The 12,777-nt window shown below is 31.2% G+C and overlaps 1 protein-coding gene across 2 annotated transcripts; it reads right to left on the bottom strand.

Moving 5' to 3' along the window:
- Positions 1 to 617: 617 nt before the first annotated feature.
- LOC123262628 lies at positions 618 to 5,370 on the bottom strand. Of its 2 annotated transcripts, XM_044724907.1 has the most exons (5): positions 5,134 to 5,370; positions 2,137 to 2,461; positions 1,067 to 1,220; positions 829 to 941; positions 618 to 792 (listed from the first exon to the last, which is right to left on the bottom strand). In XM_044724907.1, exons 1-5 carry the CDS (start codon positions 5,281 to 5,283, stop codon positions 653 to 655), a joined length of 882 nt encoding a protein of 293 aa, XP_044580842.1. In that variant the 5' UTR covers positions 5,284 to 5,370; the 3' UTR covers positions 618 to 652. The 2 variants fall into 2 exon arrangements, with proteins under 2 accessions (XP_044580842.1, XP_044580840.1); XM_044724905.1 differs by having other exon boundaries at positions 618 to 941.
- Between the last annotated feature and the right edge of the window lie 7,407 nt (positions 5,371 to 12,777).

Below are 12,777 nucleotides of genomic sequence, written 5' to 3'. Positions count from 1 at the left end.
TAAAGATATAAGCTCATCCCGATGTTACACACATCAAGAGCTTTCATTTGAGTACCTACATGCATTTTTGATATATTTTTCATATATACATATATATAATATATATAAATAAATGAAAAATTGATGTGGGTACTCAAATGAAAGGTCTCGATGAGTGTAACGTCAGGGTGAGCTTATATCTTTAAAAATGTCAATAGTTCACAAGATACAAGGTCATTTCTTAATTATGTATCTAGCGAGATAGAGCATTTTCGGAATGCAGCCTAAATACTTATCATAATAAATTGACTATCGGTGAAAATGATATGAAACCTTGAAAAGGCACAAATTCAAGTCAAGACCTTTGTAATGACACTAAATTTCACTTAAAAAATCGATTTTATCATATGACTATCCTGGGACACAAAATTTTTCTTATTCTCTCAATAATATAGATAAAATGGATTAATTAAAGTGTTTTCTCGATGTTCTCGTCTACTCATATTATTGTATAAGTGTAATATGGTTGTGATAGAGACATTTAAAGATTACAAAATTGCTTGACCTTGACGAGTCGGGAGTAAGATACTACCTCAAACGCTTCGCGTTATGAGGCGTGCGAAATTATCAACTTCTTGTACATAAAAAATAAATTTTTATTTCAATCAAAATTTTACGATATAAAATCACTCAATTTTTTTTTAATACGCTTACTGCTCCTCAAATCAGGTTTTAATCCACTTGGACGCTTCGGATTCTTCTGAACATCTTTTTCAGCCTCTGGATTTTCGACAACTTTATTTTTGTGATTATTATCAATATCTACAGAAATTTCAACCATTCCTGGATCAGTTGAATTATTTTCATTATTCTCATCAGAAATTTTGACACTCTTTTCAATTTCATTATTTTCCTCCAGCTGATTTGTATCATCAGGATTCTCTAATTGTTCTTCATTTTCTCTGAAAAAAATAAAATTATAAATTTAAATCTGTAATTAATTATTAATTATAATTACGCTGTAAAACTTAAGAGTAAACAATTAAAACACTTTAATTATGGAGTAAATTTGGAATTTTTTTCTTACCCAACACTGTCATCATCTTTGACATAAACTTTTCTGAACAATCCTCCGTTTTCATGAAAAAAATTTTCAAAACTTCGATAAAGCTCATCCTGATCGTAATTAGACTTTACGGGGGGCAAATGCGATCTATAAAACACCCTTGTTCTCTTATGAACTAAAAAATTAATATTAATAAAATTTTCATTAACAAAAAATATATTTTTCTATTTTTTATTTATTCATTTAACTTAAGGACGTTAATGCGCTACGCTAGAGTCAAATAAAGACTAACTTTTTACGAAATTTGTTGGAGTCTAGAGAAAAATTTTTAAATATGTATCAATAATTTTACAATGATTTATAACTATTTTTTATTTATCCTAAATATTTTTTTGGCATTTATTGTAAAATATCAGTAAATATATCTTAGTCGTTAATTTGAGGTGAATTTTAATTGTTAATTAAATTAGGCAATATCGGTATTTTTAACCAGATAATTAGGTAGATGTCAACGTACACTTATTTACAGATTAAACAGTCATTTTATATAACGTTTTTACGGTCAGTGTGCTTGTGTATATTTATGTAGTAAGCTTCTAAGCCTGTCTTTCAATTCGGTTAAAAATCAACCAAAATAGTTTTAATTATATCAAATAAAATAATAAATAGTTAATTAAAACGTTTGTCAAGACTAATTTTTCAATGGAATTATATTAACTACATGAATCAAATAATATTTTGAAAGATTATTCATTATAGTATATACTTTAATAAGGTACATATTATAATTTTAATTTAAAAGCAATACCGATTTGTCATAAAATTGTATGTTAGAAATTTTATTTTAAATCATTAGTAACTTTTTTAAGTAATCTATAAAGGGTTTTGAACTTTTTCGAAAAGATAACTACATAATTGAACTTATCGAAACTCAAAAATCTAAATTTTCATCTATTATTAACTCTCACGCATGAGCGTCCTTAACAATATTGCTTTTAAGTAATTTATAATTTTCAACAAATTCTAGCTCACAATTTTTTTCAACTTAAGATTTAAAAAGAAGTTGCAACATAAGTAATATAAATACTTACGTCGAAAATAAATATCATTCGTTCTTTCAATTTCCCTGATTTCATCGTCTTTTTTAATTATCTCATGAATAATAATATCGTTTTCTCGTTTGAGCTCAACGATACCCAGACAAAGAGGCCTGGTAATTACTTCAAAAAACTCATCGCTGTCCTTACATGCCTTCAAATCGACAACGAATTTAAAAATACCCCCTTCGATTTTTTTTGTCAGTTCCAACCTTGATGTCGACGATTTTTCAGATAAAAATTCTGGTAAATTTGTCAGTAAGTCTTCAACTATTGATGTTATGTCAAAGTCCTCAATACTTAATAGTGGATTTAATTCCTATTAATTTTATAAAATTAAAGTTACCAAATCATTTCTCATAAAAAAAAATATATATATTTTTAAAAATTGGCGCTTTAAAATTTTTACTAATTTTTTTCCAATTCAATTTAATTATTATAAAAAATTTTTATAAGGTAAAAGCCCCAATTATTGACGCTATAAGAGACAAAGTTATGATTTCATTTTTTTTAAGCAATCTATATATATATAGGAGACTTTCTATAGATATAGATAGTCACTCATCACGATATCTCTGGAACTATAAGACCTAGAGACTTGAAATTTGGCAGGAATATTCCTTTTGCCAAGTAGAGGTCAGCTAAGAACGGATTTCACGAAATTCCACCCACAAGGGGGGTTGCGGGGGTGTTCACGAAAAAAAATTCATATTTTTCAATTATGGCTTTTAATAGTTCAAAACTTGGTCAGAATGTTTCAAATTACATTTAGAAATTTTTTAAAAACGAATTCTGTGACATTCCACCCCCCTGGCGTGCCCGAGCGTGGGCGTCAAATTAAGAAAAAATTCGTAAATTTCAATCTATAGCTATTAATACTTTGAAACATGGCCAGAATGCTTTTTTGGCGTTTTTGAGCTGTTAAGAATAAATTTCATTAAATTCTACCCCCACATGTCCGTGCGTGGGCGTAAAATTAAAAGAAATTGTACCTTTTAATCTATAGCAGCTAAAGGATTGAAACTTGGCCAGATTGATTTTTTTGGAGTTTTTGAGCTGTAAAGAATGAATTTTATGAAATGCCACCCTCACAAATCCTTGCGTGGGCGTTAATTAAAAAATTATAAAATTCAATTCCTAAAGGATAATAAGAAGGCATTAAATATAAAAAAAATTAAAAATTTTTATATAAGGTAAAAGCCCTAATAGATGATCATGTACCATTATATGATCACTCTATGTATTTGTATACCTATATTTGTGAATATAGATATACAAATACACGTATATTGTACGCCACGCGAAGCGGGCGGGTAACGGCTAGTCAAATATAAATATCGATGAATTTTGTTTGTGGTAATGTCTTCAGTAATGTTTTAACTAATCAATTTCTTTTTTTAAAATGATAATCAGTGATATTTACTAATTAATTTTAAATAATTAAATATATGATCTGGATACACCATTTATTGACGGGTTAAAAAACTGATTGATCTAATTATTGACGTACCGTAACCCCAATTATAGACGCCCCTACTGCACATGCGTCGAATCATTTGGTTATATTGTTATTTATCAAAAACTTGATATAAAGTAATAACATCATATAATATCATATATAAAATAATACAAAATAATACAACAGAGCTCAAAAATATTCATCCTACAAATCCTATAAACAACAAAATTTATCAATTAGGTATGTAAATGTCAACCTCACATTTATGTTCGATAAATTTAATTTGATGTGACTGTTTTTTAGAATTTATGAAAGAAAATTTGGATCCTACGCCTGCAATGATTGACGAACATCGTTTTATTCATAAGTTTCCATCAATAACTGTTGATAATGGTAACGTAAAATAATTAGTTATGAACTAGTTTTAAAAATTATGATTAGAATTACGAAAAATTCATATTTTTAGATAAATCTCCCGAAAAACCTCTGAAAGAAATATTCACTTTGCCGTTGGATTATTTACTGAAGAAAAAAATAATAAAAATTGAAAAAACAGGCAAGTCAAAGTTACCATCTGTGGGGATCTCTGATGAATGGTACAAACAATTAAAAAAAGAAAAGTTAAAAAACATGAAAGAAGAAAAACTTAAAAATAAAAAATATTACAAGAAGAAAAGAAAAAGTTAATTGCTCAAGTCGAAGAATTAAAAAAAAAATCAAGAAAGAAAAATAGATTTAATTCAATAATTTTCGTTATTTATTTAATTTTCGTTATACGACTTTGGCGAGGGTACTACCTTAAATGGATTTATTATTCGCAAAAATGTTCAACCTACCTTGAAAAGGGTCTCATAATAGGGACTTTTACCTTATAACGTATTTTATACTTAAAAAAAAAAGGGGTCATAGCGCTGTCGACTGGCTGTCAATATGGGATTCACTATAAAAATTATGAACTAGTTATTGACTCCCATTATTTAAATATCATAAAGCATACAATTAATTTCGATTATTTAATTTTATAAATATTTCATATATTGTTAATTAAAAAAAAAAATAGATCATATAATTACATGAAAAAATTAATTTAAACTCGGCAGTTAAAAAAAATGCTTTTCTAACCAAAGTTGTTAAGAAAATAGACGCTCGTAAGCTGATTTGATGAACTGATAACTTTATTTTTTTTTAATAATTAATATTTAATATTTTGAACTGAATGTGATTTTTTTCAATTTTTTAATTAATTAGAATTTAATAAAAATTTATTTGATCGTTATTCTTATTACAGATAATTTAATATATTTAAAAATAATTTAGGGTGTCAATATTTAGACCCCCATCAATAATTGGGGCTTTTAACTTATGTCTCTTAAATTTTGTATAATAAAAATTTCACATGTCGAAAATTTAAAAAACTAGGAGCGCCATTTTTAAGAAATATTTTTTTAGTTCTAATTTAATTAATAAAAAAAATTATTTAATTTTTATTTTAAAATTTTAATAAAGTATTTTTTTTTTTTAATTAAACTTACTTGGCATTGGTTTGTTATTTTTTCCATCGACAACAACTCAGTAAATAACTCTCGAAAATCAGTCAACATTATTTTCCATTGATTTTTATTATTGAAAGTAGAAATTAAATATTTTTTATTATCAATCGCTATTTCTTTCCATGAATCCATGATAATCAATAAATAAATATAACAAAAAATTATAATTATGATTTAAAAACGTGCAAAGTGCGTGTAGTAATGTTTACATTTCCGCCATTTGCAAAAGAGTGACGAGCGACATCTAGATCACGCGGGAAAATTTGAATTTTTTGAACATTGAAAAATGAATCTTCAATCACGCGTATTTTACTGTTTTTCGATGAAAATAAATTCTTTATGTCATTTTTTTGTTGAAATTTTTTTTCATAGAAAAAATCCCGAAAAAGTAATGAAAACGTCGAAAGAGACAATTTAGAGATAATTAGACGACTTTTAATTTTTAATCTTCTTTTTTCATGCTATTTTTTTATTATAATAATTTTTGTTATGAATAATTCTGTTCATTGAAATGCCGTCTTTGAGATTGCATCAATGATTTTAGCAAAAAAAATTTTTTTCATAGAAAAAATTTTAAAACACTAAAAATATCTTCAAGGAGGTTCCGTGAAAAATCACTTTTCATATAATATTCTTCAATTTTTGAATTCGCGTACTTTTAAGTGTCCTCTATACGAATAAATTTTTTTTAATAGTCTTTGCGGTGCTAATTTTCGAAATATTAGCAATTAAAAATCATACATCTAACATGTATTCCCTATCCTGATTGCTGTAGTTAGAGTGAACATTTTATTGAATAACAACCATACTATTCTTAGGATTTTTTTGAAAAACTGAGAATATTAAATTGAAGTTATAACAAGTATTTTTTATCAAAAATAACATAAACGAGCGCTATTCATTTTTTTATAAAAAATTTTTGAAGTTAGCGACGTACGTGAGTGGAAGTAAGTGTGCGATAGTCTGTAAAGAGAGGCAGCACTACCCATAATCTATTGGTGTCTTTTTCTTGCCATTAAACCTCCTTAAAATGACAATTTCGAACTAAATAAACTACTTTCAATTTTCAATCTATTTTTTCATATTGTATTTAAAATAATTGACTCAAGGTAGTTCCAGCATGAAACCACTTTTCAACAGATTCGGCTGAAATTTTGTTTACGGGTTCAGAATAGCTTTATTTGTAAATTCCTAAAATTTCATAATTTTTGACCGTTTAGATCGCGAAATATTTAAAGTCAAAGTTGGCGATTTTGAGGGTCATGTTCCATATTCAAAATATGTAAAATGTCCGGTCTCTCCAACTATTTTTTATTATACTAAAAAATTCTCTCGACAGAATTGGAAAAAAAATTAGGAGAGTGTTGAAAAATGTTTTTAGAATAAGTTAAAAAAATAAAAGTATCATCTCACCGTTTTATTATCGAGATATAATAATTAAAAAAAATAATTTTCAATCCATTTCTAACCTGCTCATTGAACAGTTTATAGTGATTCGGCAACGTCGTGCGCAACGCTCCCTGAAATACTGTAGCATAAAAAGCGGGAAATTCAAATCTTTCACGGCTTTCAAGAGCAACGTTGCCAGATCACTAAAACTAACAATATGTAATTGTATGTGTGAACGTCTGTGAGCCGAGACTTCTAAATTTTTGTCCATAGTAAATGCTCTGACTATACTATACCACGCTGGAACTACGTTAACCAACTACATTAAATATTTATTTTGCTGGACCATGATATTGAAAGAAATTTTTATTCACTTATTTCGAGTTTTTTCCATTTATTAATAAATTGTATCACAAATATAATGCAAAACACAATAGTTGAGCACGAGTAATAATCTAACAGCCCTGGCGGATTCGTGGTCCCATAATAAAATTGAGATGAAATATATGTGAAACCAAGCTATTCGTGATGTGATTGGTCGAATATATCATATGCATGAAAATATATGCAAACTCTATAGTCAAGGCGCGCGCTTGCGCGCGCAAATTTGAATTCTAGTCACGATAAAATGATCGTGAAACGACGGTAAGTGTACCGTGAATTCACAGTGTCGACAACTGATCGTCGAATGACCGTCATTTGACTACCCAGATAGCCATCGTGATAGTAACTTGCCAGAAATCTACTGCCGGATTTGGTAGTTAAATTGACGGCAAACGTTGTAGAGTACAAAGTGTGGGTAAATTGGCAGTAAATTTCCAGGGAACTTGAGTACAACTTGAATACAAAAATTTACCTGGCCTTTATTGCCGTTAAGTTGTACGTAAGTTAACTTCTACATTACCTACAAGTTTTGCTGTCAAATTAACTACCAATGGCGGCAGTAGATTTCCGTCAAATTGTATGTAAATGTCACTTAGCAAAAACTTGCCATTAACTTAACGTTAAATTGACTGCAACGGCTAATTGGTAAATTTTTGTGGAGTAACTCTGGCTATCTGGGATATCGAACGGCCGTCATTTGACAGTGAACGACGAGTATCATTGTGAAAGTTTTTCACTGTTACTTTATGATTTTTATTCTGTATACTTATCATACTTCACTCTTCGAAAAACCAAATATTTACTTTACTTCTCCGATTTTTTACCTGAGTAAAAATCGTAGATCATCGATCGATCGTCCGTCATTTGACAGTCATTCAAAAGCATATAAATTGTCAAAAAAACCGTAACTCGGTGGTAGATGCACCGTAGACTGTAAGTGAAACGACAGTGAAACAACAGTGAAACGACAGTGAAACGACAGAAAACGACAGTGAAACGACAGTGAAACGACAGTGAAACGATAGTGAAACGATAGTGAAACGACTGTGAAATGAGCGTATAATGTCGGTAAGTCAAGAATTTTTTACTAGTCACCCTGATAGCCACCTTACCTATAACTTACTGTCAATCTACGTCCGCAATTTGAAGCAAACTTGACGGAAAGAGTTGGCAAAGCGAGCGATTACCTATTAGTTACCTATAACTTACTCTGCAAATAGACGTCAAAACTTACTGTACAAGTATTTCCGTCAAATTGTAGTAAAGTTGAAAGGAAATTTAACTACAAGTTTGATTGTTAAGTTGTATTCAAGTTGCGGCCGTAGATTTCCGTCAATTTGCTTACAACTGTTGTTGAGTGAAGAATTACCGCCCACTTGATGTATAAATTAACCGTAACGGCTGGAAGTCAACACTTACTGAGAAAGCGCTGGCTATCAGGGCAACGATGAAAAAGTGTTGACTATATTTTATTTTTTTTATTTCACTAAAAATACTCAAAGTTTATAAAAATATAGGTAAATGAGAAATTTTCAGTAAATAATCGGGATGAAAAATTTGAAAAAAATATTAAATTATTGTAATTTTGTTTATTTCAAAGTAAAATCATAAAAAATTAATCAGACTCCATGCAATCAACAGAGATTCATCATTTCAATCCTTTAAGAAGAGTTTATGGCTTACAAAAAGTCTTGTATTTTTTTCATAGTCTTGAATGAAAAATAGGGGTGTGCGAATATTCGAGTTTACGAATTATTCGCCTCGAATTTGAATCGAATTATTCGATTCGAATTCCGAATCGAATATTCGAATGATACGAATAGTTCGAATAATTCGAATATTTCAAATAATTCAAACAGTCGTCTTCTGTCGATAAACTAACTTATTTTTGTGTAAAAATTAATTCATTTTATTTTATTTGACTAAATCTCCGGGAAAATTCGATTTTTTCAAAAATAAGATCTACAGACACGATGGATCAGACATTGAAGGAGTGTAAATATAGACTACATTTGGAAATTCTATAGCTTTATCTCTAGCTAGAATTATTTTAATTAATTTATTTTTCTCTAAACTTAAATAAATTAAGTCTATATAACTATATTATATTATAGCAATATTAATATAGCTTACACGAATTTTTTATATATTTTATATATTCCACAAATATGAGAAATATCCCATAGGTATATAAAATATATGAAAAAAATCGTGTGCATACTTAAATGAAAGGTCTCGACGAGCGTAATATTAGGATGAGCTCATATCTTGAAAAATGTCAATAACTAAGAAATGACGTTTAATTTTGTCTACTAATGATATTCTTAACGATCTAAGCTCATGCTGGAGTTACACTTATCAAGACCTTTCATTTGAATACCCACACGAATTTTTCGATATATTTTATTCGTATGATACATCTTATATTTGTAAAATATATATAATATATGAAAAATTTGTGTGCGTACTCAAATAAAAGGTCTCGATGAGCATAATATCAGGATGAGCTTATGTTTTTAAAAATGTCAATAATTGATGAATGACTTTGTACTTTGTCTACTGATGATATTTTTAACGATATAAGCTCATTCTGAAGTTACACTTATCGAGACCTTGCATTTGAATACCGACACGAATTTTTTCACATATTTTATATACATATGTCATCTTCATATTTGAGAAATATATAAAATATTTGAAAAAATTCGTGTGCGTAGTCTAATGAAAGGTCTCGATTTGCTTAACTTTAGGATGAGCTTACACTTAAAAAAATGTCAATAAGTAAGAAATAACGTTGTATTTTGTCCACTGATGATATTTTCAATTATGTAAGCTCATATTTCACAAATATAAGAAATATCATATGTATAAAATCTTTTATTAAAAAGCTTATGCGACGTTTTCATCGTTGTCGCTTTTCATTGCTACATTTACACTCTTTCAATGTCTGATCCATCGTGTCGTAGATCTCATTTTTAAAAAAATCGAATTTTCCTGAAGAAATGTCAAAATGGTGAGGTGCCCCGAGGCGGGGGGTATAAATACACCAAGAAATATTTATTACAAATAATAAGCTGACTTTACTATCAAATAATTATGAAGATTTCATTTAGTCAAATGAAATAACATGAATTAATTTTTACACAAAAATTAGTTAGTTTATCGACAGAAAACGACTGTTTGAATTATTTAAAATATGCGAACTATTCGAATTATTTGAACTATTCGATTCGATTCGATTCGAACACTATTCGCACACCCCTGATGAAAAACCATAATACTTTTTGTTTATGAAAAATATAATAATCAATATTGTTTTTTTGTTTTTTTTTTTTTTTTTTTTTTTTATCAGCAGATATTTTATTCAACAATTAATTAATAAATTATAATTTATTTTCAACTTAACTATAAACATATTTTAATGCACGTCAAATATTTTCACCGTAATTTCAAAATTCGAATCCATTATTAAAGAATTGAGTTTTTTTTTTAGAGACGAAAACTTTAATTTCAAAATTACGGACAAATTGTTTGTTATCAAGAAAAATTATTATGAGATATTTTTTTAACAGTTAAATTTTTAGCAATTTCTTTTCCAGATTTTTTTTATACAGTTAATAATTTCACCGTAATTTCGAAATCAAGATTTTCGTAATCATAACAAATTTGAATCATTTATTACGATTATTATTTTGAAGTTATGGAAAAAATATAAATTTATTCAAGATATTTTCATCTGTACAATGAAAAAAAATGACTTGGTTTTGACACTTTATGAGGTGACTGAATTAGTTATTTCGAACAATGTCTCAGGTAGCCGATCTGGTAAAGTCTCGGGCGCGCAACTAGATGGGCCGGGATCGAGTCCCGGTCTAGACTGACCGAAATATTTTTTTTTTATTTTATTGTCCGCGACAGTAGCGTAAAATTACCGTATTTCGACAGTATATTGAGCGTACAGTGTCCGTCATAACGTCGTATATTCACTTGCGTATGCACCGTATATATTCAATAAATTCATAGTAAACATCGTTTACAACGGTATCCGATGCTCACTGACAAATCGCTCGGTAAAAACGAACTCTATATGGTGAAACGACCGTGCTTTCACCGTGTCGCCGAAACCGCCAGGGAGGTACATTGAGTAAAATTTATGTTATAATTAAGTTTAAAAATTATTAGAGAGCAGAGCTTGAGTTATTAACATGGCACCATGTCCTTGAGATCGAGATACCCAGTCATGAAGTTCATGTAGAGTGTTTTGAGCCGAGTATCATGGTCAAGATGACGCATGAGGTAATGTAAGCAGCAACATGCTGCTGTGTCCGAGTCTTCCAGTTATTCTGGAGTTGATACGAGCGGTAATCTGACTATATACCTGCCGGAGCCGTCTCGAGTGTGCGTATCCTGGAAGTATACCTCACAGGCTTCTTCGTTGGGTGATAATCATCGTAAATAAGTGAACGTGATCTCTTCCGGCTTAGAGTGTTGCTGATTCCTGGGTGAATCATAGAGTGATGATCACCTTGGCAGACCTTGCAGCGTTGCTTGGACTTACAGGTATCAACTCGATGGTGCCCAAGACAGTTTAAACATAATCTGTGTTGTATTACCACTTGAGCTCGTTGCCGTGGCGTCATCTTACCGAATTGATCACATCTGACCACGTAGTGGTCACTATTGCACAGATCGCATGGGTACTGAACGTTGGGCATCTTCGGTTGCTCTCGTGGCGGTGTTGGAGCCACTGATGATTGCTGATTTCTTGAAGTAGCCTTTTGGGCATCAGATGTGTCCTTGTTGGCCTTGCAGCTTGATCTCGAGCTTGAGCGACTGGATTTCTGATGATCTCTAGCCTCGTACCTTTCCTCAGCACGAGCACGATCCTTTAGGAATTGACGCAATTGTCTAAGCTTTGGAAACTCCGACGAAGCTCCCAGTGATGATACCCAAGCCTCTCGGGTTGAGCGATCAAGCTTGGAAATTATAAGACGAGTTAGAAGACAGCAATCCCCGTTGGTTAGATCCACCTTTTGGGCAGCAAGTGCATCGATCGCTTCGTGAGTTTGATCAATGAGCGAGTAGAGTTGCTTTGCTGAGCGAGTAGTGAGTGTTGGAAGGTTGAGCAACTTGTCCAGCTGAGCGTCGATGAGTAGGCGAGGAACTTCATAGCGTTTGCAAATAGCACCCCAGGCAAGTGAGAAGCTCTCGTTGCTCATGGTCGTCTTGGCGATCACTTGAGCAGCTTTGCCTGTGAGGTATTTCTTCAGATAATAAAGACGTTCATCGTCCTCCAAGCCAACGCGGTTGATCACTATTTTTGTGAACGTATCCCTAAATTCTGGCCACTTGGCGTAGTCACCAGAAAAAGGGGTCATGTTCAGAGGAGCCAAAGTTAAACTACTGGGGAGTCGTTGAGCCGACTTCTGAGCTGGAGTGTAAAGTGAGTGGATGAGCGTGGACAAGCGAGTGCGAGCTCCCAGGTACGACTTGTGTGCTACATCAAAGGCTCCATCTTTGATGTACGGGTGTTGGAGAAATTCTTCAGTGGCGTTGGTCGCCAGGTAGTCGTGGACAATCGAGAATTGATGCCACTCCTGGGTAAGATTCTCCATTTGAGCCTTGAGTGATGCTACACCTTCAGCAGCGGTGAGAGTTGATGCGACGGCTTCAATGTCCAAAATTGATTTCAACCGGGTCAGTTGACTGGCAACCTTGACTACGAGTTCACAGGCCTTGGTGGACCATTTGCGAGTGTGTTTGTTCGGATCCTGAGCATCGACTGTATCCTTGCGAGTTTCTCTATCAGTGACGTCGGAGTCACTGACATGACTGCCAGAGTTAGTCCCGAAT

Source organism: Cotesia glomerata, linkage group LG4, assembly GCF_020080835.1.
Source record: "Cotesia glomerata isolate CgM1 linkage group LG4, MPM_Cglom_v2.3, whole genome shotgun sequence".
Lineage (NCBI taxonomy): Eukaryota > Metazoa > Arthropoda > Insecta > Hymenoptera > Braconidae > Cotesia > Cotesia glomerata.
This window is presented reverse-complemented; position numbering and strand designations above follow the sequence as displayed.

Bases quoted from the DNA above. Each gene is read 5' to 3' on its own strand.
- LOC123262628 (XM_044724905.1), bottom strand. From the start codon at position 5,283: ATGGATTCATGGAAAGAAATAGCGATTGATAATAAAAAATATTTAATT. The intron at 2,462-5,133 runs GTAAGTTTAATT...TAAAATTAATAG, and splicing joins AAATAACAAACCAATGCCAA to GAATTAAATCCACTATTAAG. The intron at 942-1,066 runs GTAAGAAAAAAA...TATTTTTTTCAG, and splicing joins AAAGATGATGACAGTGTTGG to AGAAAATGAAGAACAATTAG.